Source organism: Planococcus citri, chromosome 2 (genome assembly GCF_950023065.1).
Source record: "Planococcus citri chromosome 2, ihPlaCitr1.1, whole genome shotgun sequence".
Classification (NCBI taxonomy): domain Eukaryota; kingdom Metazoa; phylum Arthropoda; class Insecta; order Hemiptera; family Pseudococcidae; genus Planococcus; species Planococcus citri.
Genome location: NC_088678.1, coordinates 32,428,693 through 32,454,246, shown reverse-complemented (window position 1 = coordinate 32,454,246; position 25,554 = coordinate 32,428,693). Strand labels below are relative to the sequence as shown.

At 33.9% G+C, this 25,554-nt stretch overlaps 4 protein-coding genes across 5 annotated transcripts in view; 3 read left to right on the top strand and 1 right to left on the bottom strand.

Annotated features, from left to right (window-relative positions):
• LOC135835439 (gamma-aminobutyric acid type B receptor subunit 2-like) overlaps positions 1–7,563 on the top strand; it is a 137,465-nt gene extending 129,902 nt beyond the window's left edge. Inside the window, exons 14-19 of the mRNA XM_065349695.1 lie at positions 3,220–3,336; positions 3,726–3,887; positions 5,651–5,754; positions 5,843–6,121; positions 6,229–6,376; positions 6,450–7,563. Of these exons, the coding sequence (XP_065205767.1) occupies positions 3,220–3,336; positions 3,726–3,887; positions 5,651–5,754; positions 5,843–6,121; positions 6,229–6,376; positions 6,450–6,992 (1,353 nt within the window). The 3' untranslated portion in view covers positions 6,993–7,563. The remainder of the gene's footprint in view (positions 1–3,219; positions 3,337–3,725; positions 3,888–5,650; positions 5,755–5,842; positions 6,122–6,228; positions 6,377–6,449) is intronic.
• Positions 7,564–8,081: 518 nt separating this feature from the next.
• LOC135835440 (transmembrane protein 87A-like) lies at positions 8,082–13,913 on the top strand. The gene is made up of 11 exons (XM_065349696.1): positions 8,082–8,299; positions 11,205–11,304; positions 11,386–11,486; positions 11,626–11,730; positions 11,825–11,965; positions 12,057–12,183; positions 12,346–12,511; positions 12,582–12,803; positions 12,905–13,025; positions 13,131–13,376; positions 13,482–13,913. The coding sequence occupies exons 1-10, from the start codon at positions 8,198–8,200 to the stop codon at positions 13,311–13,313; spliced, it is 1,368 nt and encodes a 455-aa protein (XP_065205768.1). The 5' UTR covers positions 8,082–8,197; the 3' UTR covers positions 13,314–13,376; positions 13,482–13,913.
• Positions 13,914–15,740: 1,827 nt separating this feature from the next.
• Positions 15,741–20,364, top strand: LOC135835437 (transmembrane protein 87A-like). Of its 2 annotated transcripts, none has more exons than XM_065349694.1 (11): positions 15,741–15,965; positions 16,179–16,278; positions 16,360–16,460; positions 16,562–16,744; positions 16,832–16,966; positions 17,170–17,302; positions 17,426–17,591; positions 18,997–19,221; positions 19,317–19,440; positions 19,543–19,709; positions 19,814–20,364. In XM_065349694.1, exons 1-10 carry the CDS (start codon positions 15,867–15,869, stop codon positions 19,690–19,692), a joined length of 1,416 nt encoding a protein of 471 aa, XP_065205766.1. In that variant the 5' UTR covers positions 15,741–15,866; the 3' UTR covers positions 19,693–19,709; positions 19,814–20,364. The 2 variants fall into 2 exon arrangements, with proteins under 2 accessions (XP_065205766.1, XP_065205765.1); XM_065349693.1 differs by having other exon boundaries at positions 15,742–15,965; positions 19,543–19,704.
• A 136-nt stretch (positions 20,365–20,500) lies between these two features.
• LOC135835436 (uncharacterized) lies at positions 20,501–23,994 on the bottom strand. Its single transcript, XM_065349692.1, has 9 exons — positions 23,487–23,994; positions 23,229–23,407; positions 22,985–23,150; positions 22,736–22,884; positions 22,553–22,656; positions 22,429–22,470; positions 21,818–22,352; positions 21,630–21,734; positions 20,501–21,501 (listed from the first exon to the last, which is right to left on the bottom strand). The coding sequence occupies exons 4-9, from the start codon at positions 22,754–22,756 to the stop codon at positions 20,698–20,700; spliced, it is 1,611 nt and encodes a 536-aa protein (XP_065205764.1). The 5' UTR covers positions 22,757–22,884; positions 22,985–23,150; positions 23,229–23,407; positions 23,487–23,994; the 3' UTR covers positions 20,501–20,697.
• Positions 23,995–25,554: the final 1,560 nt, after the last annotated feature.

Genomic DNA, 25,554 nt, shown 5'->3' with positions numbered 1-25,554 from the left:
GTTACAAAATTTTAAGATAGTCCCTATCTAGAGATGAAAAATACTGAAGTTTATTTGGCATATAGGTACAGCTCGAATTTGGAGGGAAGGTTGGTCGACTCAGAAATGTTCAGAGATGATAATCTATGAACAAAAACTAACCTTTTGGGTGAGTTTTATTCAATTTGCAGGGATTTCATCAATTTATTTTTAAAGGCTCTTTAGTCTTTACTCCCTGAGCTAAAATCTGAATTTAAGTGGAAAAAATTGATCAATTTTTTCTCAATGCTTTGAAACATTAAAAAATTTATGATTCTTATCCGAGTGAAATAAATGGTTAAAATGTGTACCAGAAAAAAAACTTCTCTCAGACAAATTTAAATGAGAGATTTTTGAAAAAAAAAATGACGAACATTGAGTATGAAGAATTTAAGATTTTTGTACACATATTTTTTCTGTTTGTTTCATCAACTATGCACTTCCTTCACTACGTAGTACCATATCCAAGTAAACTAGCATAATAGATAGGTGTCAAAAGTTTGAAGCCGCCTCCACAGTTCGAGCGTAGGCAAATATTCCTACACGAACTTGATACATGCTGCCTAATTCGTATTTGAACCTTGAATATTAGTGAAACACCCTTTTTATGCACCTAAAAATGACAATCCCTATTTGTCGCGTGAAATCTAAAAAATAAAAAAAAATAATAAAAACCTATCTACTTTAAGATAAAAAAAAAATATTTGCCCTGTTCTGCTCACAAAATACGTAGATAGACATAAAAACACGAGAAAAAAAAACCACGTGAATTATTTTTGAATTGACTTGTGATATGGGCCACAAAACGATGAACTTTAAAAGGTACACGACGAGCTCGAGGTAAATTGAGAGTGATTTTTATGTTAAATTAAATTTCACCATTATATAAAATTGAATCACGACCGTAATCGATTTCTATTTCTTTCCTTTGATCATATTACGTTAACTTTTTCTCTTTTCCGAAACAATTAATGTTTTTTTTCCTCTTTCACCGGGTATCGTTTTGCTAAGAAAGTTTTCTTTCACTCAAGTTCATAAAATTCCACAGAAAGGTATTAAATGCAGTGGATTTTTAAATTGTCTTTTTTTCTTCATCGCTAAAAGTCTACATCTATATAAGTTTCTTTTCAAAGGTCAGCGTTTTTTTGGCAAGTTGTAAAAAATATAAAGTATCTCGTGTCAAATAAAGGTTGAAAATAATAATGGAATATTAAAGGATCTTGCGCTACGAAAATATGAAAAATTCCACCTTACATGGTCGATTTATAAATTAAAATTTATAAGTAAAAGTATCATTCACCGATTCATTTCGATATCAAAAAAAAAAATTGTTTATTTTATTAGGCTCGGGGTTATTTTAGGTAATATATACAAGATAGATATGATTTCCGATATACGACCACACACATATGACCTTTTTCTTTACGGTCTGATTCTTGAAGGTAGGTTTTTGGTGAAGTTTGAAACGTTGTCTCTGTTTTGCCTTTTAAATGTGGTTGCTTTTAAGTCGACGTTGTGTGTGAGCTTATGATAATTCTTAATGTTATTTCACGATGAGAAGCCATTTTGCCGCACATATTCGAGGAACCTTTGCGAATCTCTTTGATTTATATTTATTTTTATCATGTTAATGTAATATGTACGTACGTACGTAAATTCGAGATACTGTAGTACGTGCTACGTACATAGTTTTTCTGTTTCTGTATTTATACGTGAACACGAATTAGATACATACGTACTTTTTGTACGTAGGTACCTATCTAGCACATACAAAACCTATGTAGTGTAAAAATAAGAGAAGTACGCTTGAAAAGAGTCGGTATCTATGTACAAAATGTGCATTTAATTTGGCCATTCGATGTTGTAGCATCGATTTACACCTTTGAATTTAAAATACACTTTTCAAGCGTACTTCAAAGGTACCATATTATCGTTGTACTGGCTAGAAATATTCTCTTAGATAGTTTTTTATCCTCTTGTAAGTGATACTTTGCCATCAAAGGAAAAAGCAAAAAAAAAAACTACTTGAAAAAAAAGTCTCGAACTATGGCAAGTTAACAAAAAATTTAACGAAACTAATCCCCTATGTATTTTTATAGAATTTTACTGGAGAAAAAAATCTTTAACGATGAGTAGGTCGTATATGATTTGTATTTTTACTTTGAATTTTTTTTCACAATAGGCGTAAGATAGGGAAACTTTTACGACATGTTAATATTTTTTCATTTTTCATCCCTCTGTATATATATACCGCTATCACGCACTATTCTTGAAGAAGTTAAAACAGCATTTAAAAAAGAGAAACTTTTCAACCAGCATTTTTGCGCTAATTATAAAAACTTTTTGTATGGTATTTGTTTTTTAATTTTAGAATTTTTCTTGTCGAAACTGTGAAAAAAGTTTAGCAACTTATTTTCCACCATCTGTTCTCTCTAGAGAGGCGAAATTAAAAAAAGCTTTTTCCAAACAACGTACTAATCTTGTTTCATTTCCACGACCTTGATTTTTGTTTTGCTTTTCACGTTCGAGATTTTTATTGTCTGCCATATCAGCCAAAGTTGCTATCAATATTAAACAAATCACGAATATAGAAATAAAAGAACCATGAATTTGTATCAACTAGGAAATAACTTACGAATTAGTTGCGATGAGAAAACTTCCGCCAAGTTATTTGATAAGCGATAAATTCTTACGAAAATTATTCTTTTCTTTGGTGCATTTTCTTGGACAAGAACAAAACTTTATTTTTTACCGATGAAAAGATGAAATTTTTATCACAAGTGTGTTGTCTTTTTTGCTATATTGATGGAGATGTTACTTTTTCGTACTTTTTTCTGTCGTTTTTTTCTCTTCTTCTTCTTTGCTTCATCCTTCGATGTGAAAAGTATGAAAACTATTTTCGACTTTGGTTATTTATCATTCGGTGTATTGATTTTCTTGCTCGAGGTTTTTCCTTTGTTTTTTTTTTATCCTATTTACTTCGCGGTTCGAAATTTTTACTCCAATCTGCGATACCTAACTTTTATTACGAAAATGAAGGAAGATGTATTTGTTACCTTAACGTTAATTTGAGCTGAAATTTTCGAATTAAAATTGAGTTAAAAATAATTTTTTAGTGGAAAACTGCAGAATTTATAAAATATTACGATGAAGGAAAGGAGGAAGGATACTGAATAAATATTTATTTTCTTTTGTTTATAGGCTCGTGTCGCATTATTATCAACCGGATGTTCGTTAGCTTTCGGATCCATATTCGCAAAAACATATCGAGTGCATCAAATTTTCATCAAAAGCAATCACGGAATTCTTAAAAGTAAAGTAAGTACGAGTACAATGAAACTTGCATCTCATTCCACGTTTGCCGGATACAGCTACAGTCTTAGAACTTATGCAAATGAGAATGTAATAAATTTATTCGCAATTGAATAGATGTCCCGTTTTTCACTGTAAATCAGTTCATCGTGTTCGCTATTGTTTTCATTCTATACAAGAAAAATGTGTAGTTGATTTTTTTTTTCAAAAAAAGGTTGAATAAAAAGCGAGCTATTAATTTATGGTTTTAGGAAGAAAAATGTCTTCGAGAGTTTCCTTTCGTATAATTTAAAACTTTGGAGCATTTGTTTCTGCAGTTCTTTTTCAATCGAATTTTTCGTCAAGGAGAATTTTTTATTCATGGTTATAAAACGTCGTCGTATATATTGTTTTAGGTGCTGCAAGATTCCAGATTGGTTCCAATTATAGGCGTATTTGTGTTAATCGATGGGGTTATTATTGTTATTTGGACAGCCATAGATCCTATGGAACATGATTTATATAATCTTACGTTAGAAGCCAGTGTAGCCCATCCTGAGATTATTCATCAAATTCAGGTAAAATAATTAAAATCAAGGGATTAATTTTTAACAAGAAATTGGTGAGCCCACTTAAGGATAAATTGCACCCCCTCCCCCCGTCGATCAACCGGGACAACTTTTTTCTTAAAGAAGAGTCCTAAGGAACATTTCTAGCCCTTGTACTCAACAAAAAAAGTGGCCATACTTACAAAATGGCGGCCATTTCGATTGACAGGTCAGCCGAAATCGCAAATTTTGCGTTCCAACATAGAACTTGCACAAAATTTTTCAAACTGTACCAAAGTAGATCGAAAGATCAAACAAACATTTTTCACCTGTCAAAATTTCAAGTGCTAAAGTGCGTTTTTTGATTTTTGGTGAATTTTTGAAAATCAAATTTAGACCAAAAATGAGGGGAAAAATCAAAATTTTACTAAATTGACCAAGAAAGCTGAAATTTGGGATACACCCTATTTTCGACATGCCAAATCGATTAGGAACTGTTTCAAACCGTTTTGAGCAGTTCTGGAGCCTCCAGCAGATTTTTGAATATCGAAATTCCCACAAAATTTCACCAAAATGGAGTTGGAAAGCTGAAATTTATTCTGCAAACTAGTTTCAATACGCTACGAAGTCAACTGCAGAGGGATTTCAAGTCATTTTGGAGCCAACGGTGACTTTTTGAAAATTTCTGGAGCCTCCATCAGATTTTTTAAACTTTAAATTTGCACAAAATTTCATCAAATGGAGATGGGAAGCTGAAATTAACTCTAAACTCCAATTTTAACACCCTCTGAAGACGACTTCAGGTGGGTGTTCAAACCATGTTGGAGCCTCCAGCGACTTTTGAAAATTACTGGAGCCTCCAGTAGATATTTGAAACTTGAAATTTCTGCAACATTTTACCAAATGGAGTTGGCAAGCTGAAATTTACTTCGCATCCTAATTTCAATACGATATGAAGTCGACTACATGGTGGTTTCAAATGGTTTTAAATGATTTTGAAGCTTTCAGCTACTGTGTGGAAATTTCAATTTTCCAAAAAACACCATACGACCTCTCAAAAAGTGGCCGGAGGCTCCAAAAGGACTTGAAATCCAGCAGCAGACGACTTCGTAGCGTATTGAAACTAGTTTTCAGAATAAATTTCAGCTTTCCAACTCCATTTTGGTGAAATTTTGTGGGAATTTCGATATTCAAAAATCTGCTGGAGGCTCCAGAACTGCTCAAAACGGTTTGAAACAGTTCCCAATCGATTTGGCATGTCGAAAATAGAGTATATCCCAAATTTCAGCTCTCTTGGTCAATTTGGTAAAATTTTGATTTTTCCCTTCATTTTTGGACTAAATTTGATTTTCAAAAATTCGCCAAAAATCGAAAAACACACTTTAGCACTTGAAATTTTGACAGGTGATGAATTTTTGCTTGATCTTTCGATCTACCTTTGTACAGTTTGAAAAATGTTGTGCAAGTCCTATGTTGGAACGCAAAATCTGCGGTTTCGGCTGATCTGACAATCAAAATGGCCGCCATTTTGTTAGTAGGGCCACTTTTTTGTTGAGTACAAGGGCTAGAAATATTCCTTAGGACTCCCCCTTCAAGAAAAACCCAGAGATCGCCCGGGAGGGTCAGTTTATCCCTAAGTGGGATCCCCGACTATTAGGAGGTCTAACAATTTATCGAATGTCCCTAATCAAAATACTCGTATGTACAGCAATAATCTTGATTTTGTGACGAACTTCATTAAATTATTAATTTTTTGTACCTACTAATATAAATTCAAAATTTGTTTCTTTCAGGTTGAAGTATGTAAATCAGAGTACAAAAACACGTGGTTATTCGCACTGGGCATCTACAAAGCGGTATTTTTCATCTTGGGCCTTTATATGGCTTGGGAAACGAGGTAATACTCCACGTGTATTCTCGCATTATACGTTTAACAATTTTTAGTCAGATTCGCAGTAAATAAAATAAAAAATGCTCATTCGCAGGAATGTAAAAATACCTTCTTTGAACGATTCGGAATACATTGGACTGACAGTGTACACGGTTTTGGTAACCACTGTTCTTCATTTCACTCTGGCTAACGTTACTTCAGATCGTATTACTTTGGCATATGTAACTACCACTTCGCTGATACTATTTACCACAACATCTTCAATGTGTTTGTTATTCCTGCCAAAAATCAATGCGATATTCAGACATAAAGATTCGGCTCATAAAAAAATAGTTAGCAGCTCTGATTTGAAAATAGAATCGAATACTATAAGGTACCTATCCATTGTAAAATACATATTTAACATACCTATACATTGAGTTTTTAAATTTTTTCAATTAGAATTAGACATTTGAAACTAATTAATGTTGAATTTGGCAGATTCGTTAAAAATGATGACCAAGAGCCATATTACAGAGTCCACATACAGAATTTTGCGTACCGAAAATACGTGGCATTTTTAGACAGAGAAATACAAAATTTACATTACAAAGTGTACATTAAAAAAAACGACGATCCAGATTTACTGGTAAATATAATTCGACCATTTCATCAATAAATTTTAAAAAAAAGAAATCCCTAAACTCTATTTTTTTTCTCAGGCAAGAAGAGCGACAAAAATCTACGACAAATTACCCAACTTACGAAAATACAGAAGAGAAAAATCATCAAGCTTATGCGGAGGCATACCAAATTTATTCATGCTGACGGTATTTCCAGTCGTAATCCCTCGAGCCAGCTGGCCCTACGCTGAACACCTAGACAGACCAATCACCGAAGAAATGTCATTCAGTTCAGAAACCAAACTACAATCGATAAGATTCGAAGATGCGGCACTGAATGCTAAAAACCGCGACAGCGAAGAAGACGAAGATCAACCAAAGTGTGAAGGATCTGCGCCCAACAGTCCGTTGAAGAAGGTTTTTGATCACGACGAATATCAGGATACGTCTTCGGACGTTGAAGAAGACCATAACCATCCGAGTAGCGTTTTAAAAATTTGTAAAGCTATTGTTCATAGTCCTCTGAGTGACGATGATGTTAAAAGATTAGATCAGCCGCCTAAAATTATGATTACAGATACCGAGGCTCTGAATGGAGATTGTAATGATGAAATTGATGTGATTCAACAGTTGGAAATTTAATTTAAATACCTACCTATAAATAAATGTAGATAAATTTTTATCAAGTAAAGAAACCATCGTGTACCCAGTTGACTCATTATTTTGGAATGCTGATGCTCTCATTTTGAAGATCAAATTAAAAAACTACGAAATAGGTAGCGTACCTACCTACTTAGTTGTATGTTTTGTTTTCTATAGGAATAGGTACCTATCTATGTGAGCATTCGACCAACAAAAAAGTCTCCCTTTGCTTTTATTTTGATCATATTCGTATATGTTTGTATGAATCATTAGTTGCTTCTAATTATCAATTACATAGGTACCTACCTAGTAGATATACCTAATTAAGTACTAGATTTTCGTTAGTGACAAACCCTTTTGAATATGGAATTAAAGTCAACTGGGTGCATCGAATAAAGTTCAATGAACTCTACACATATATTAAAAAGAGATAACAAACTGTTACCAATTCTTTGATACATACCTATATTGCGAACAATTTATTTATCATGTAATGTGTGTTGTATCCTTTGTATTTATTGTATGTAATTATCTGTTTTTAATGAATAAAAAGTTATACGATTTTTTAAAACTTTTAAGCAACTAAATCACATTTTAATTAAATTTTAAGCAACTACTAGGTTAGGTACCTATTTACGTGATTTATTTTGGATTCACGAATTGCAAGAATAGGTAGGAATTCGTGCATACAAAGGCTGCCTGTTCCTCAGAAAAATGATCAAAAATTGTAACAAGTACCTATTGAAAACATTGCAACATTTTTGTTAAAAATTGAAATCTCTTAATATAGAAGCCAAAGTTGAAATTTGACAATTTTGGGAGATTTGAAATCGGCGAATGAGTGATTTGTATTCAAAGATATTTGGTATCCCTGCACCCAATTTTTTCATCACCTCCAAATCATACTACGAGTAGATGCCGTATATCTAAACATATATGTTTGTATCCGATAATGATAATCCCGAGTTATCAGACCACAAATGAGAGATAATCTTCTAAAAAAAATCTGATAAAATATAATGCCTATGTTAAGTAAGCGCTTAGGAATTAATTAAGTAGACATATATCTGCCTAATTTCAAGATAAGCTGCGAGCGAAAACGTTTATTTATAGAGTACTTTTTCATCTCATCAACATTTTCTCATCGTGAAGATGTATCACATTTGTCTCTAGATTTTTGTTACCTATTCGCCAGTTTCGCAAAAATGGTTCATACTTCGTTTTCTACCCTACTGGTTTTGATTATCAATAGCGCTTTTATTTCACCGAACAGAGATCGTCTCAGATGGAATTTATTTTCTACAAAGGTATGTATCTGATTCAAGCAATTTTCACTAGGTGGGCAAGACAGTGGCGTATCTAGGGGGAGGCGAAGGGGCCATTTCCCCCTTTTGCGAGTGAAAATTTGAAGTAAAACGTGCAAAAATGGGCGTTTGTTTTGGAAAATTTGTAATTTGAAAAGCAGAACAACGTCGATTTTAATGAAAGAATTCGCTTTGTCTAATCTCAATACCTTTCAAATTCAATTATAGGTTTCTTGAAATTAAAAGTTTAAACAAAGAACGTATCAATTTATTAAAAATAATTAAAAATCCTAAATATAACCCTTCCCGTAAATTGTTAATCCATCTATATAAATCTCTCATACGCAGCAAAATTGACTATGGCAGTCCATGCTTTACAAAAATTTCCAATAAAACCGCCAATATCTTAAAAACTGTTCAAAATTCTTCTTTACGAATTTGCATTGGAGCTCTTTACTCCTCACCCATTGATAGTATCTATACTCTGAAGCTGCAGAACTACCCTCAAATTTCAGAAAATCGCTAGTAACGAATAAATTCATTATATCAGCCTCAGCTAATCCATCACATCCCCTCCAAAATCTTATCTCAATATTCAGCTTACATCATTTCCAACAAAATGACAACCCACTTGCTAAGTTCATCTCTGAAATAAAAAACCTTGAAATTGATCTCAAAAATCTCATCCAAAAACCCATAACATACCCTCCTTGGCTATTAAAACCCTTACAAATTGATTTTCAACTGAGAAATTATCCAAAAAGAAACCATTCCCCATTAGAAATCAAAAGCCACTATCTTGAACTCATATCAAACTACACAGAATTCAATTAATGCTTTACTGATGGTTCCAAAATCTCTAACCTACATACAGGATATGCTTTCTCAATAAATGAAAAAATTTTCAATTTTAAAATTCATGAGGTCTCTTCAATATATACTGCCGAACTTCTTGCAATTCACCATTGTCTTTTGAACATATCCACCACACAGCTTGAAAACAAAAACTTTTTAATACAAAGTGACTCTCTTAGCTCCTTGATATCCACACAAAACATTTTTTCAGATCACCCTAATGTTCAAAATATTCACAAAATTCTGCTAGATCTCCAAAATTCAAACCACACCATCCACCTTATGTATACTCCTAGTCATGTCGGCATTGAAGGAAATGAAATTGTTGACACCTATGCAAAATCAGCGACTATCCCCCCTCCCTTCACCATTTTCACCCCTAAAATCCTTCTTCAAACTAAATACTAACTCTAAATGGCAAAATTTCTGGTCATCACAGACATCAAACAAACTCTTTCAACACAAAAAAACAATCTACCCCTGGAAGAACCTTGATCACCTAAACAGAAGAGAAGAAATAATTATAACCCGTCTAAGAATAGGTCACTCTAAAATCACACACAACCATCTCTATCAAAAAATTCCGAAACCCCCCTGTCAATTCTGTGAAAATGAACCTACATCCATCCAACATTTACTATTCACCTGTCCTAAATTACAACAAACAAGACTATCTCTCCAAATAGACCCAAATTCAATGACCATTCCAGATAACCCTTCTGAAATCCAAAAATTTATAACCCTACTTAAAAGCACCAACCTAATAAACCAAATCTAAACCCTTCTACCCACGGGTGTAATAATCGTGCAATTATACCTAAACACCAAAAAAAAAAATTATTTTCCAAGCACAGTTTTCGCTCGGGCAGAAGCTTTTGAAAAAAATAAGAATTTTGAGGATAGATTGGTGATTTTGAATGAAAATTAAAAATTTTCTTGGGCAAATCTTTACTGGATGGGCAATGGGCATTTGCCCATGCGTTTGTATGTTAAAAAATGCCCTGACTGACTCAGAGCCGATGCGAACTCGAGTTATTTTTCAGTCGGAATTTTCGGCAAAACTTCATCCCAATCAGCTAATAGTTACACTGATAGCTACAACGCTCGGAATCGCATCATTTGATAGCCAAAAGTACACATTTTTTTCTGGTAAAAATTTCATTTCTGCTGATTCACTTTGTAAGGATGCCTGAATGGAATGAAAAAGAGTGGCTAAAAACTAAAAAGTTAGTATTCTGATTTTCACATTTCAACAAGTTTTATGTGTAGTTCTTTGAATAAAAATCAAAAACTAAGCATCCTAGAGAAAAACTAACGACATTATGTCGATTGGAAATTTAATTCTCTACAATTTTCTTCAGCTTCATTTTTCCTTGGAGTGCTTTGTTTCGCCTCCAGATCGATTTTTATGAACTCGATTTGCAAATTTTTTAAATGTCAATTTCGAAAAATTTTAGTTTCTTGTCAAAAAAAAAAAAAATAAAAAACTAAGCATCCTAGAAAAAAAACTAATGGCATTATGTCGATTGGAAATTTAATTCTCTACAATTTTCATCGACCTCCTTTTCATTAGAATGCTTCGTTCCGCCTTCAGCTCGATTTTTATGAAACGAGTTTGCAGATTTTTCAATTAAAAAATCGATCTGGAGGCGAAACGAAGCATTCTACGGAAAAATGGAGTCGAGGAAAATTGTAGAAAATTAAATTTCCAATCGACATAATGTCGTTAGTTTTTCTCTAGGATGCTTAAGTAGTTTTTGATTTTTTTCACAAAAAACTAACTTTTTGAAATGTGAAAATCGGAATACCTACTGACTTTTTAGCTTTAGCCACTCTGTGTGTAATGTTGTTCATTCCATTCAGGCATCGTTACAAAGTGAATCTGCAGAAATGAAATTTTTACCAGAAAAAAATGTGTAGTTTTGGCTATGAAATGATGCGATTCCGAGCGTTGTAGCTATCAGTGTTACCAATTAATTAGAAAAACAAAATATGTGATATACTTTCGTGAGACACTCTGTACATCAATATCTCTACGTTTACCTGCTTTCAGATGGAGAGAAATGCAGTTATAGGCCCCAACTCGTCTCAAGAATTTTATACCTTCCGTTCAGGAGGAAGTTTATTTCAAGGCTCACAAATCAGCCTACAAAGTATGGATATTTCTTCTCTGTGAGGTAGAATAATTTGGATTTTGTTTATCTAAATAATATTTCAACTATAACCTGTTTTAGTATCCTGCGAACCGGATAATTATACGAATAACGTAAATGTAGAATATGCCCTAATACAAATCTCCAGCTGGGACGATTATTTGAATGCGGCTAATTTCAGCGTAAGTGTTATACCTACCATATATCCAGATAGGATCTACACTAGGTACAATATTGTTAGATATGCATAGATATGGTACTAACAACAAACGGAGAAATTGAAATATTTTGAGATTTCCCCAACATTCTTTCATGATTTAGACGCTGTCATTGAGCGATATACGAGCTATGTACTTTACTGGCGAGAATCGCAAAAATGGTCATGAATTTTACATTAGATCTGGACTTCAGACGGTACATTGCGAGGTAGGCATGTTTTGTATTACTATACCTATACTCAATTGTTCTGAAAATTGAAGGCAGATATTTTAACTTGAACCCGATGCGCAATCCATTGTAGGGTTATAAATCACTTCTTAACATCACTAGAGATGGTTTGTACTTGCTGATATTACAAATTTCACATCCGAAATCTTACATGGGTAAAAAGAATATTGACACCAACACAAACATTGTTCTAAATGAATGCGTATTGTTGCCGGTACGTACCTATGTACTATAGTTTATGAGTATTTTTTGGACAATTTTTCAACGTGGCTATTTGTTGTAACTTTTGGTGTTGTGTGTTGCAGCTTTACTTCGTCTTTCGCTTAGTGTATGCATGTCTTGCTTTAATTTGGGGTTTTGTGATTTTGAAATTCTGGAATAAAGATTTACTTCCGAGAGTACTGTTATGGATCGGCGCTATAATACTGATGGGTAACTACATTATAATAACATTATATCGTACACTTTACCAATATTCAACTCTCACCTATATTTATCTATACCTACGTATCTATGTATCTCATATCTCTAGTGTATGTGATAAAATATGTACTTGATAAGTACCTATGTACATGAATGATGTCATTATTCCAGCACTTATAGAAAGCACAATATATCACCAAGAATACAGTACTCTTTGCGAAACCACGCAATCTTTCACTCCAACAATGGTATTTTTGGCAGAACTATTTTCAACGCTAAAGCGTACGCTTACTGGAATGCTAGTCCTGAACATGAGTGTTGGCTGGAGCATCGTTGAGTGAGTGCACAATCCACCAGTCGTCCTGATTAGTGATTTCTTGAATAAATGAATTTTGTCACGTTTCCAGGCCTAATCCGAAAGTGGGGTCTCATTTGTCGCGAGTTTCCCTCGTCGGAATCATATATTTCATTTTAGCCGCAATCCAATCTTACGTTCGGATTTGGGGACCTCATGATTCGTCCTACTTGTGGACCATGATTGGTATATTGCTGATGTCACTCGAATCGTTCGTTTGTTGTTGGATTTTTTACTGTCTTGCGCAAACGAAGCGTTTATTACAGGTGCAAAGGTAACTAGACCTACTGCTTCATTTTAACCTTTAAAATTCATTTATTCTCGAATGTTACGATCATTTAGTGAAATTGATATTCTATCGTGGTTTTTCTTTAGAAAATTCGTGATGTTGTCAGCGTACAAATGTCTCACCTTCGCATTACTCGCTTATATTGTCATAGACATCATATACGCAATATACTGCGTGAATATCCTCAGAGCTCCATCCTATTTCGATGTAAGTTGAACCTGAATTTAGAGTGGTATCTAATCGAAAAATTTGCTATACCTATTTCATTAGATGACGTTCAGTTAATTCATTGGTCTATCAATATTATTTCAGCACTGGGCAACATTATGGACCAACAACATTATCTGGGATTTCATATTTTTTTGTAAATTACATGTATTTATTCAGCTTTATTTGGAACTTTTTTATACTGGTTTCCGGGCCTCGAATCCTAAACCTAAACCATCAGCGAAAACCCAAAAAAAGATTTGTTATTCCACCTTTGCTAATGTATGAATTCGATTCGCAAAATCAACGATTTGCCCGACTCATTTCTGCATATTTGTATCCTGCCTAACTGTAAGTTGAGTCTTTAAATTTTATTTTTCAAAGATTGGCATCAAATAATCATCTTGGATAGGTATGCTTATCGCATTATTTTATTTATTTTTAATGTTATTTCAGGACTGATGTGGGTCAACGAAGAGTTTTGGCAGTTATTATTCTTGCTTTACACTTAAGCCTACTAACAATTTTTGATGATGTATGTACTTGGACGTTTCAGAGGAGGCCCGGCCCTAGGGCGCTTAAGCTCCAACAAAAACTGTACGATATGATGACAGATGTTGCAGCCACATGCCCATTGCCCATCTGCCATCCGGTCAAAAATATAAGATTACCTATATTATAGATGCAGGTAGATTAGGTATAAAAGAAAATAATTAATTAATTCTTTATTTTTGTAATTTTGTAGTTTTTTTCAAGATTTTAGCCTTTAGAGGCTTTAGATTTTTATTTTTAAAATGTAGAAGAAAAAAATAAGGACGATGACGACCATCTGATTATTTTGTACCTACTTCCAGTTCCAGTAATAAAAAAAATATTTATACGTTTAAATGTAAATTATTCTGGATTGATGTTTAGTATCTACCTGTAGGCTAGCTTATGTGACACAATGTTTCATGTTCTGTTTTCCGTCCAGCTTTTTTCCACTTTTTTCTCATTTCTCCAGTGCTTTTCTTTTATCGGATAAAGTAAAATGGGATTTCTATAAAGAACAAAAAAATCCGTTTCTTTCTTAGGTATTTTAAAATAGAAAAATTCATATTTGGGCCCCAAAAATCCAAAAGTGAAAATGGAAATAAGTTTCATAAGTCGCGTGAATATGATATCAGTCGGCAAATTTTCAGTCCTAGACTCCAAATCAAACTACATAGATAGGTGCAGCCTAAAAACATAGGTAATCTTTATACACCCTTTTCAATTCATTGAGGAGTAACCACAGGCATTCAACGTTGGCATTGGGCAATATTTCAACATGAAACGTTGCTCGCAATTCGAATAGCGAATACTTATTCTTATTCACATAATTCACAATTTAAAAAAAGCACATTACCTACCTATATATATGTAGAAAACCTGGAGAAGTTTTTTTGGGCGCTTTTTTTTTAATGTGGCAAAAGAAGTCAAATGATGAAGGATGAAGTAATACGAATAGGTATAAGGTACCCATGAAAAAATTACAAGTTGTAGGTGATAGACCAAATTTTTATTCTTGATTGATACCAAACCATTGGGAGCATTCCCGAACCGACTGAAAAATCATGGATAGCCTCACACATACGTATTTTCAACTTCAAATTCTGTTATACCTACCTATGCATAATTTTCCTGCTGCAATATAACCCGCCATAGGTGACATGGGGGATTTATATGGGAGTAGTACCATCCTGTAGCTCTCGTCGAGGCGAACACGGCGCGCTACCTACAAGCCCCTCTATCTATTCGTGGGAAGAAGATATGGGCGTCTAAAAGTCTACCAAATGAGTAAAACCAAAAAAATCAAAATTTGTCAAAATGAAAAATTTGACCTAGGGAACTTGTAGAGCATTTTTCTAGCTGAAAATTGCAATTTTTGGGATTGGCCAATCTTCATTTTTGAAAGATCTATGCAACCTTGAAGTTTTGAAACAGACCAATTTGAGTAAAATTTAATGATTTTTTTTGAAATTTTACTCAAATTGATCTGTTTTAAAACTTCAAGGTTGCATAGATCTTGGAAATTAATTTGAGGGCCTTAAAATCAACTTGTGGCTTATTTTTGACCTGTTTAAAGGGCTTATCCGCATTTGAGCCCGAGGACACGTCGAATGCTTTTTTTTCACAAAGTACGTATATTTTAAAAAGAAATTTTTTTTTTTTTAAATCAAAAATCTCTGTTTGTAGGAAATTTTTGAAATTTGCAGGAATCGATACAAATCTTGTCAACCCCTCGGTCCCCTCCTATTCAAATTTTACCAATTACAGCTATTCTAACCCCCCAATGCAATTTTAAATTTCTCTAGACGGTCTGGAAATTAATTTAGAAACAAACCCATAATTATAACTTATTCATCCACATTAAGTTCGATTTCCAGACAGTCTTGAGTGCATTTTATTTATTAGAATATTTTTGAAGGAGAAAAATTTTAAACATCAAAAATTTCCTGTTCGAGAGGAAATTTTTGAAATTTGTACGAATGGACGAATGGTAATATTATAAACCCTCTAATTCGAATTCATTCATTATAAAACTACATTTCGAACTTTGCACAACGCAAATTGTACCAAGTCGAACAATCACAAAATTGTTTTTACCAACCCCGAATTGTACAATTTTGGACTTGGTACCCAACATTATGTATTCTATAATAATATCTGTGTTATCAAAACGAAAATGAGAGATAACTCCCACAAAAGTCTGATAAAATCTAGTGACTAACTTCTTAGTCAGCTCATTCATTTCTCATCGTGTACATCACATTTATCTCTAAATTGTTGTTATACCTATTCACAATAAGTTCCTCAAAAATGTCTTATTCGTTTTATAACCTAATTTTTTTTGCTTTCCATAGTGCTTTTCTTCGAGATCGCCTCACATCGGATGTAGGTCTATTATTTACAAATAAGGTAAGTGTAAGTATTTATGTACCTATCTAAGTGATGTGCGCTTTGCATGAGAAGTAATTTTGATGAAATAAAAAGTGAAAAGTTCATTGAAAATTGTGAGAAGTTGTGAAAAGTAAATCGCGTGACGATCAAAATTGTCAGATTTAGATACCTCTTCAACAGGTTTCGTTATAGGTACAATGCATCAATATCTCTCCCTACGTTTGCTTTCAGATTGAGAGAAATGTATTTATAGGGCCCAACTCGTCTCAAGCATTTTGTACCTTCCGTTCAGGAGGAAGTTTATTTCAAGGCTCACAAATCAGCCTACAAAGTATGGAAATTTCTTCTCTGTGAGGTATAATAATTTGGATGTTGTTTATCTAAATAATATTATAACTACAATCTCGTTTAGTATCCTGCGAACCGGATAATTATACGAATAACGTAAATGTAGAATATGCTCTCATACAAATCGCCAGCTGGGACGATTATTTAAATGCAGCTAATTTCAGCGTAAGTGTTGTCACTTTATATCCACGTATCCAGATCTTTTTACAATATTGTTAGATATGCACAGATATTGTACCAACACCCAAAATTCTTTCTTGATTTAGACGCTGTCATTGAGCGACATACGAGCTATGTACTTTACTGACGAGAATCGCAAAAAAGGCGATGATTTTTACATTAAATCTGAACTTCAGACGGTACAATGCGCTGATAAAACCACGTCTTTTGAAATGGTATCGAATGAATCAGCTAATAAATCGATGACACTTATGCAGGAAAAAAATGAGGTAGGTTTGTTTCATTACTATAACCTACTCGATTGATCTGAAAATTGAAGGCAGATATTTCAACTTGAACCTAATGCGCAATTCTAGGGTTATAAATCACTTCTCAACATCACTAGATATGGTTTGTACTTGCTGATATTACAAATTTCACATCCGGAATCTTACACGGGTGAAAAGAATATCAACATCAACGTCCGTCTACCCGAATGCGTATTGCTTCCGGTACGTATAGGTAGTAGGTAGTAGGTAGTAGGTAGTAGGTAGTAGGTACTACATAGGTAGTACATAATCTTAAGTATTTTGTGGACAATTTTTTACTAAGTAGGTAGAGGTACCTCTACTCTGCCTACTTACATAGGTACAGTTATGTGTTGTATAAGTAATTTCCTACGCTACCTACCTACTTTTGGTGTTTTGTGTTGCAGTTGTACTCAGATTTTCGCTTAACCTATGCATTGTGGGCTTTAATTTGGGTTTTTGTGATTTTTATATTATTATGCTGGAAAAAAGAGTTAGTGCCGAGAGTACTGTTATGGATCGGCGCTATAATACTAATGGGTAAGGGGTAACTATAAATAATACATGTGTACCTATGTTGTACATTTTATCAATGGTGTAGGTATATCTCGTACCTATTGTATGCGATGAAATAATACATGAATAATGTAATCATTATTCCAGCACTTATAGAAAACGCATTATTTTATCAAGAATACAGCACTCTCTGCAAAACCATGCAATCTTTCACTCCAACAATAATATTTTTGGCAGAACTATTTTCAGCGCTAAAGCGTACGCATACTGGAATGCTAATCCTGAACATGAGTCTTGGCTGGAGCATCGTTGAGTGAGTTCACTATACTTACAAGGGAAGCCCCCCACATGAGAATCTCCGATCTGAATGAAACTTGGACTGTTGGAAAGAGGACCTCGAAAAACACTCATCCCCCAATTTTCAACCGCTCAAGTTGATTTTTCGATTTTTGGCGAATTTTTGAAGTTTTGTGTACACAGGAAAAGCAGTTCAACTCACAAAATGGAAAAAACTACAAATATCCATCTCTCCCGCGTATCAACTTCCGGAGCTCAAATTTGGGCCAAAGGTAGTCTTTTAGATACCTGATCGACTCATACCACCATTGGCCGGATCCGCCCTTCCGGTCAGAAAACATAATTTTTTACTTTTTTTCTAATATTTTCGATGAATTCGAAAAATGGCCGTTTCTCCCACCACATGAACTTGAGCAGCTAAAAGTTTGGCCGAAGGGTTTATGCTTGATACCTAATCGATTAATACTACCGTCGGTCGGATCTGGAATTTACATCAGAAATCATATTTTTTGTCCATCTGGTTTTTGTATGCCAAGGTCAACATGATGGGCAAAAAATATGATTTCTGATGATAATTCCAGATCCGGCCAACGGTAGTATTAATCGATTAGGTATCAAGCATAAACCCTTCGGCCAAAATTTTAGCTAATTAAGTTCATGTGGTGGGGAGAAACGGCCATTTTTCGAATTCACCGAAAATATGAGAAAAAAAGTAAAAAATGCTGTTTTATGACTGGAAGGCCGGATCCGGCCAATGGTAGCATGGGTCGATTTCGTATCTAGCATAGATCGTTTGACCAAAATTTGAGCCCTGAAAGTGCATTAGATGAGCTGCTTTAACAGGTTTTTCAATTTTTCCAATGACTGGCATACAAAAACCAGATGGACAAAAAAATATGCTTTCTGATGTAAATTCCAGATCCGGCCGACGGTAGTATTAATCGATTAGGTATCAAGCATAAACCCTTCGGCCAAAATTTTAGCTGCTCAAATTCATGTGGTGAGGAGAAACGGCCATTTTTCGAATTCATCAAAAATATGAGAAAAAAAATAAAAAATTATGTTTTCTGACCGGAAGGCCGGATCCGGCCAGTGATGGTATGAGTCGATCTGGTATCTAAAAGACTACCTTTGGCCCAAATTTGAGCTCCGGAAGTTGGTACGCGGGAGAGATAGATATTTGTAGTTTTTTCCCATTTTGTGAGTTGAACAGCTTTTCCTGTGTACACAAGACTTCAAAAATTCGCCAAAAATTAAAAAATCAACTTGAGCGGCTGAAAGTTGGAGGATGGGTGTTTTTTGAGGTCCTCTTTCCAACAGTTCAAGTTTCATTCAAATCGGAGATTCTCATGTGGGGGCTTCCCTTGTTAGTCGCCCTGATTAGTGATTTTTTTAATAAATAAATTTTGTCATGTTTCCAGGCCTAATCCGAATAACGTGAGATCTCATTTGTCGCGAGTTTTCATTGTCGGAATCGCATATTTCATTTTAACCGCAATCCAATCATACGTTTGGATTTGGGGACCTTCTGATTCATCTTACTTGTTGGTCATGATTAGTATATTACTGATGTCACTCGAATCGTTTGTTTGTTGTTGGATTTTGTATTGTCTTGCGCAAACGAAACGTTTATTACAGGGGCAAAGGTATACCTACAGATTCTTTTTAACCACTCATTCATTCTCGAATTTTACGATCATTCAGTGAAATTGATAATATGATGATCATGATTTTTTTGTAGAAAATTTTTGGAGTTGTCAAAGCTGTATAATTATTTCACCTACGGATTTCTCGTTTCGGTTGTCGCATCCATCATATTCGCATTACGCTCTGTGGATGCTCTCAGAGCTCCATCCAGTCTCAATGTAAGTTAGACCTGAATTTAAAATAGGTACTTAAGTAATCGAAAAATTTGCCATATTTTATCAAATGACGTCCAGTTAATTCGTTTATCAATATTATTTCAGGACTGGAAAGAATTATGGACCAATCACATGGTCTGGGATTACATATTTTTTTGTAACTTTTGCCTACTTATAGTTATTAGTTTTTGCTTCTATTTGGAATCAACCCAAAAAAAGATTTCTCATTCCAACATTGCTGAAGTACGAGTATGAATACAACCTTAGGTACTGTAAGTTGAGTCCTTAACTTTAATATTTCAAAGATTTGCATCAAATGATTACCTGGATATGCTTATCGTATTATTTTATTAATTTTTAATGTTACCTATTTCAGGACTGTCGTGGATCAATGACGAGTTTTGGCAGGTATTATTTGCTTCACGCTTAGGTCTACTACCGACCAACAAAAACTGTACGATATGATGACAGATGTTGCAGCTACCCAAACCAACGATTAGCAATGAATCTAAACTCAGATAGGTACCTCAACTGCCAACACACATGCCCATCCTGTCTGCAACTATAAGATTATAATGTATTATTAGGTATACATAGATTAGGTATAAAAGAAAAATATTAATGAATTCTTTATTTTTGAAATTTTGTATTTTTCTTCAAGATTTTAGTCCTCTAGATTTGTTATTGAAATGTAGGGGAAAAAATGAGGACGAGGACGACCCTAGATCCTCCGATTTAATTTGTACCTATGTATTTTGTACATTGAATAGAATCTCATTTTCACTTTTTTCAAAAAAATAAAAAAAAAAAATCATTTGAATAATAGACTAGTTAAAAATTCAGCGTAAAAATTCCTTATTCTTATTCATCTCTCAAAAGAAAATTTTTTCAACTCAGCTGCGATATTTTCAATATTCATCCACCATTTTTACTTTTACAAAGATCCTTTTGTTTGCACGTTTATTTGATTTCCGTGCAGTACATCGAACTATCAAACAACAAGTACAAAATATTCCACGAATTGCTCAACATATCGTAAAAAAAAAGTAATTTGTACAACGGGTAAACATTGATTATTCATATATTATTAACTACGATCAAGCAAAAAATCATCATCAGTTCTGTGAAATATAAAGCTATAGGTAGAGGTACCTTACTAAGTAATTTATCTTTTCAAAAACATGGAAAATTACATGAGGTACAAATTATCACAAGAAATCACGAAATTATGGTAATAATCAAAAAATATAACAATAAGCTTCACTCAACTTTAAATAATAAAGGTTCGGGTTTAAAGTGGATTTCACGAGTATGTTTTTGAATACTTTCTTCAGATAAACTTCGTAATACAAAAAAAGGTATAATACAAATTGCGCTTACATTTACATTATAATATTTCTTCCAAAACCGTAATCGCATTGGTATAGAAACACGTTTGCCTAATGCGTGATCTATTATTGTAGTAAGACCTTCGACGCCACTTAGAAACAGATTTTCTGGGTCGTACCGGACAGCACACGAATACAGATCCATATTCAAGGAGCGGACTTGATCTGATGTACCCAAGTACGCGTAGAAATTAGCAACTGTGTTGGAAGTAACATTCGGGCAACAAGTTATAGCAATGTTATTCCAGCCCGTTGCCAAATACTCGGAGTACCGAGTTTGTAACATCCGGAAAATTTTATGCTTCCGTTCAGCTATTTTTTTACACCACCATTCACGTAAATCGCGTTTTATTCCGAAGCTCCTAAACGTAAACTTCTTCGACTCGTCTTTACGATTCCTAAAATCCACTACAATTTCATCGATATTGATAATCCCAAACGTTACACTTAAGCAACGACACATTTCAATACTTTCGCAAATAATTAAGACGTCTACGTGCAGTTTATCATTGGATATCTGTGTAACATTACTTTCTTCAAAACTAACGAATGAAATCATTCCTAATTTGTCAGCCAGTTCATCAGAAACCCCTGATGATTGGGATGTCTTGCTGGAACTAGATGACGGCCGACTTAGTTTACGTTTCTTGGTAGGTGTGGGCAGAACTTCTTTAGCCTGAAACATGAACATAAGTTTGGTGATTGATAAAAGTTTAAAGATAGAATGAACCCGTTGAATCGACAAATATCACAAATAAACAGTTTTCTTATCACGACAGTTCAATTATCTACATAAGTTATTACCTGAATGTTTTCATAATCCTCATTATCGGGTAACATTCCAATTGCATTTAGAGCGTATGTAGCCCAGGGTTCGTTTAAACGTGACATTTTTTCAAGTAAATTTGTCTGTAAAAGAAAACACACATCTTCAATTATTTATTAAAAAAATATATTAATTATCAAAATAATATTAGCTCTAATATGCTTACCATTTCAACGAACGCTTTATATTTTTTGTCATCCGACTCTGTATATTCAAGATCATCCACATGTGGTAGGGGTTCGTTATCAAAAAGGTTAAAACCTAGAGGTACAAAAAGTTCTCGTTCTGCGTTTGGTACTTTGGTAACCTTTGTTGTAGTAATAATCGGCTGTTTTCCCATCGGTGCTGATGGTTTAAATTTTAGAGGTGGGACCGGAAGCGACAATGGAATAGGAAAATTGCCTTCTCTTATTTCATCTGCAGAACCTAAACTGCTTATAGGATCATCATCCGTGTTTTCTTCAAGCTTAATCAGTAATAAATCTATGAAAAACATCACGGGTACTGAAGTAATGCGGACACATGCTTTCTTGCATAACTTTGTAATATCATCCACAATCAGCTTGCTCAATTCCAACGGATTCTTCGCGTCGCAGAACATATCATAAACAACTTTTCTTGTATTCATTGATGACTTCAATTCCTCGATTAGTTCGTTGCTCGATAAGGCCTTCCAGGAATCAATATTCAACTTGTAAAAACTATTGAAAAAAAATATATATGTAATTAAAATTCAGAATAATAACAAAAGAAATAGAAATGACAAAAAAATCTCACATTTTATCATTTATCGGGCTTTTCAAAGCTTTAGCCAGTGCGCTAAAAAAAGGAAAAAAAGAAATTATATACAATATATTAACCTACACAGTTCTACAACTTATATGTGTAATTTGTATCTTACGTGGATTTTTTAAAATAAATGAAAGCAAATTTCTTTTCAGAAAAATCAAGTGAAATGATTCTTTGCACTTTTCCAAACTTCGAACAAAATGCTTTCAACAATTCCTATGACGCAATAACAAAAACATATGTATACTTGAAACATAAAACTACCTAATGAATTTATACCTGGATAACTACGTACCTTAGTGTCACCTAATTTCATTTCAACTTTCAATACGGTACGTTCAATTTTTTCAGGCTTATTTTTCCACGCATTATATAAAAAACAAAACAAACTATCGCCATGACCTATCTAAGTATCCGTTTCCATCGGCGAGGAAACATTCATTGCTGGTTGAAAAAAATGTTGAAAATTTAGAAAAATACAAAAGCTTAGTTTTTCAAATAAAACTACATCATAAACAGAGATAATTATAATGCATCAACATACATGCTTCATCAGGAGGTTGATCAGCGGTGGTCTTCCATTCGAACATATGATCGTAGTTTATAACGATTTTATCTTTGTCTTTTAGAGCTTGGCCATCATTGTAAACGGGAACTTGTTTTCCATTTACGTAAACAGTATTTAAGTAAGCGAGGCTGAATATACACATCTGAACCAAAGCAATCGGATCAAAATTATTCACATATGATTTCGAATAAGGAAAGATAATCGATTAACTGTAACTCACCTCGTTATTTGTAAATTTGATACGACAATACGGCATCGGAACATGGACATCCGCAGGGACGATTTTTAAATCGCAATCGTCACTGCTACCAATAAGACAATCTTGGAAAACAGGACGCTCCAGTGCTTTACTGCCATCTTTGTTGACTTTAATCAAGTATCCGATTTCGTTCACCATTTCTACCGGATGAATAGCAAAATAACAAATAGAGTAACGCCAATTCAGAACATTTTGAAAAACGAATAGTACAAGTCTTACTTCGTAATCACGTCGATTCTTGATATTATCTAGTTTAATTCAATTAGATGAGCTCTAACTTAGCAAATCGAACTGAAAACGCTCAATGTTATAGGTATATAGGTGCTCTGAATCTTTGAAACTAATTACCGCGAATTGTTCATACTAGAAAACTTTGATTGATCACAGGCTAATCAATTTCGTTTGTTTACATTTCACAAATATGATATTGAAAGGTGAAAGGTTTCATCAAAACGCACTGATAAGTAATTACTTAAAATTCAGTAGTGAAACAAATTTACAAGACAAACCATGCACGTGCTTTGAAAATTTCTTCGACCATAGTATTATAGGGAATAGAAAAAAATTCAATTCATACAGAGCTGATTCAACACCACCTATAGTAAAAGGCCTGGGCGCACAAAAAGGGCAACGTCGCAAGGAGGCTGAGACTTACATGGTGTCTTATGGAAAAAGCACCGTTTTCTTGTTTTTCGCGAATTTTTCAAAATTTTGAATGGGTACATGGGTGTTTAAGACATGAAAAATGATCTATTTTTTACGCTCTACAACGTCATCTCTCATTTGAAGCTCTAGCACTCATAAATCAAAAGATATAAAAGCTCAAAGCTCAAAAATCACAAATACCAAACTTTTGAATGAATGTTTCTCAAAATTTTGATCGAGCACATGGGTGTTTGAAACATGAAAAATAATCTACGTTTCACGCTCTACAATTTGGTTTTTTCCCGAAAGCTCTAGCATCAATAGATCAAAAGTTAGAAAAAAGCTCAACTTTGAACTTACACAACTTTTGATCTATTGATGCTAGAGCTTTCGGGAAAAAACCAAATTGTAGAGCGTGAAACGTAGATTATTTTTCATGTTTCAAACACCCATGTGCTCGATCAAAATTTTGAGAAACATTCATTCAAAAGTTCGGTATTTGTGATTTTTGAGCTTTGAGCTTTTATATCTTTTGATTAATGAGTGCTAGAGCTTCAAATGAAAGATGACGTTGTAGAGCGTAAAAAATAGATCATTTTTCATGCCTTAAACACCCATGTGCCCATTCAAAATTTTGAAAAATTCGCGAAAAACAAGAAAACGGTGCTTTTCCCATAGTACACCATGTAAGTCTCAGCCTCCTTGCGACGTTGCCACCTTCGAGAACTTTTTCTGCGCCCAGGCCTTTTACTATAGGTGGTGTTGGCTGATTCACAACGTTTTTACTTTTTAGCCATTAGCCAATCAGAATCAATACCTCCTATACAAGAAGGCCTGAGCACTACCTCCAAGAAGTCTACGTGACGTAGGCATTGGAGGCGATTACGGCTGCATTGTCTTATGGGATATTGCCCAATTTCTTAGTTTTTCTTGAATAATTTTTGAACGGTTAATGCTACAGATTTGAATTAAAAACCAGCTTGTAGAGGAAAAAAAGTAGATCATTTTTCATTCTTCAAACACCTATGTGCTCGATCAAAATTTTGATATATTTTAAATTAAATGTAAAAAAATTGCAACCTCGAAACTTTGAACTTTGATAAATCGAAAATTTGATCGAGCACATAGGTATTTGAAACATGAAAAATGATCTACTCTTTCTCCTCTACAAGCTGGTTTTTAATTCAAATCTGTAGCATTAACCATTCAAAAATTATTCAAGAAAAACTGAGAAATTGGGCAATCTCCTATAAGTAGTGTTGGGCAAATTCGCGAATATTCTTTTTTTGCTTGCGCATGCGCAAGAATATGCGCATATTCTTGCGCATATTCCGCAGATTCTTTTCAAAAAATTAGAAAATTATTGCCTAGTTTAGAGATAATAGGGAAAAGGTTTTGGTAACTTTCAAATTATTGAGGAAAATTGGAAATTTATAAAGAAAAGTAGTTGTAAAACTTGTAAATTGTGGAAAATTGTAGAAAAATCTTCAAATTTTTTGAAAAAAGTCCCGATTTTTATTTTTTTGAGAGAATATTCTCCAAGCGTTTGAGAATATTCGCGAATATTCGCGAATATTCTCAGATTATGCGCATTGAGAATATTCTCAGGCCAACACTACCTATAAGACAATGAAGCCGCAAT

What these genes read in the sequence shown, in the direction of transcription:
- LOC135835440 (XM_065349696.1), top strand. Translation starts at nt 8,198, where the DNA reads ATGGTTCATACTTCGTTTTCTACCCTACTGGTTTTGATTATCAATAGC. An exon ending in GGAATTTATTTTCTACAAAG is followed by an intron (nt 8,300 to 11,204) that starts GTATGTATCTGA and finishes ACCTGCTTTCAG; the next exon opens with ATGGAGAGAAATGCAGTTAT. An exon ending in CGTTTATTACAGGTGCAAAG is followed by an intron (nt 12,804 to 12,904) that starts GTAACTAGACCT and finishes GTTTTTCTTTAG; the next exon opens with AAAATTCGTGATGTTGTCAG.
- LOC135835437 (XM_065349694.1), top strand. Translation starts at nt 15,867, where the DNA reads ATGTCTTATTCGTTTTATAACCTAATTTTTTTTGCTTTCCATAGTGCT. An exon ending in TAAATGCAGCTAATTTCAGC is followed by an intron (nt 16,461 to 16,561) that starts GTAAGTGTTGTC and finishes TTCTTGATTTAG; the next exon opens with ACGCTGTCATTGAGCGACAT. An exon ending in GAGCTCCATCCAGTCTCAAT is followed by an intron (nt 19,441 to 19,542) that starts GTAAGTTAGACC and finishes ATATTATTTCAG; the next exon opens with GACTGGAAAGAATTATGGAC.
- LOC135835436 (XM_065349692.1), bottom strand. Translation starts at nt 22,756, where the DNA reads ATGAAATTAGGTGACACTAAG. An exon ending in ATAAAGCGTTCGTTGAAATG is followed by an intron (nt 21,735 to 21,817) that starts GTAAGCATATTA and finishes TTTCTTTTACAG; the next exon opens with ACAAATTTACTTGAAAAAAT. An exon ending in AGGATTATGAAAACATTCAG is followed by an intron (nt 21,502 to 21,629) that starts GTAATAACTTAT and finishes TTCATGTTTCAG; the next exon opens with GCTAAAGAAGTTCTGCCCAC.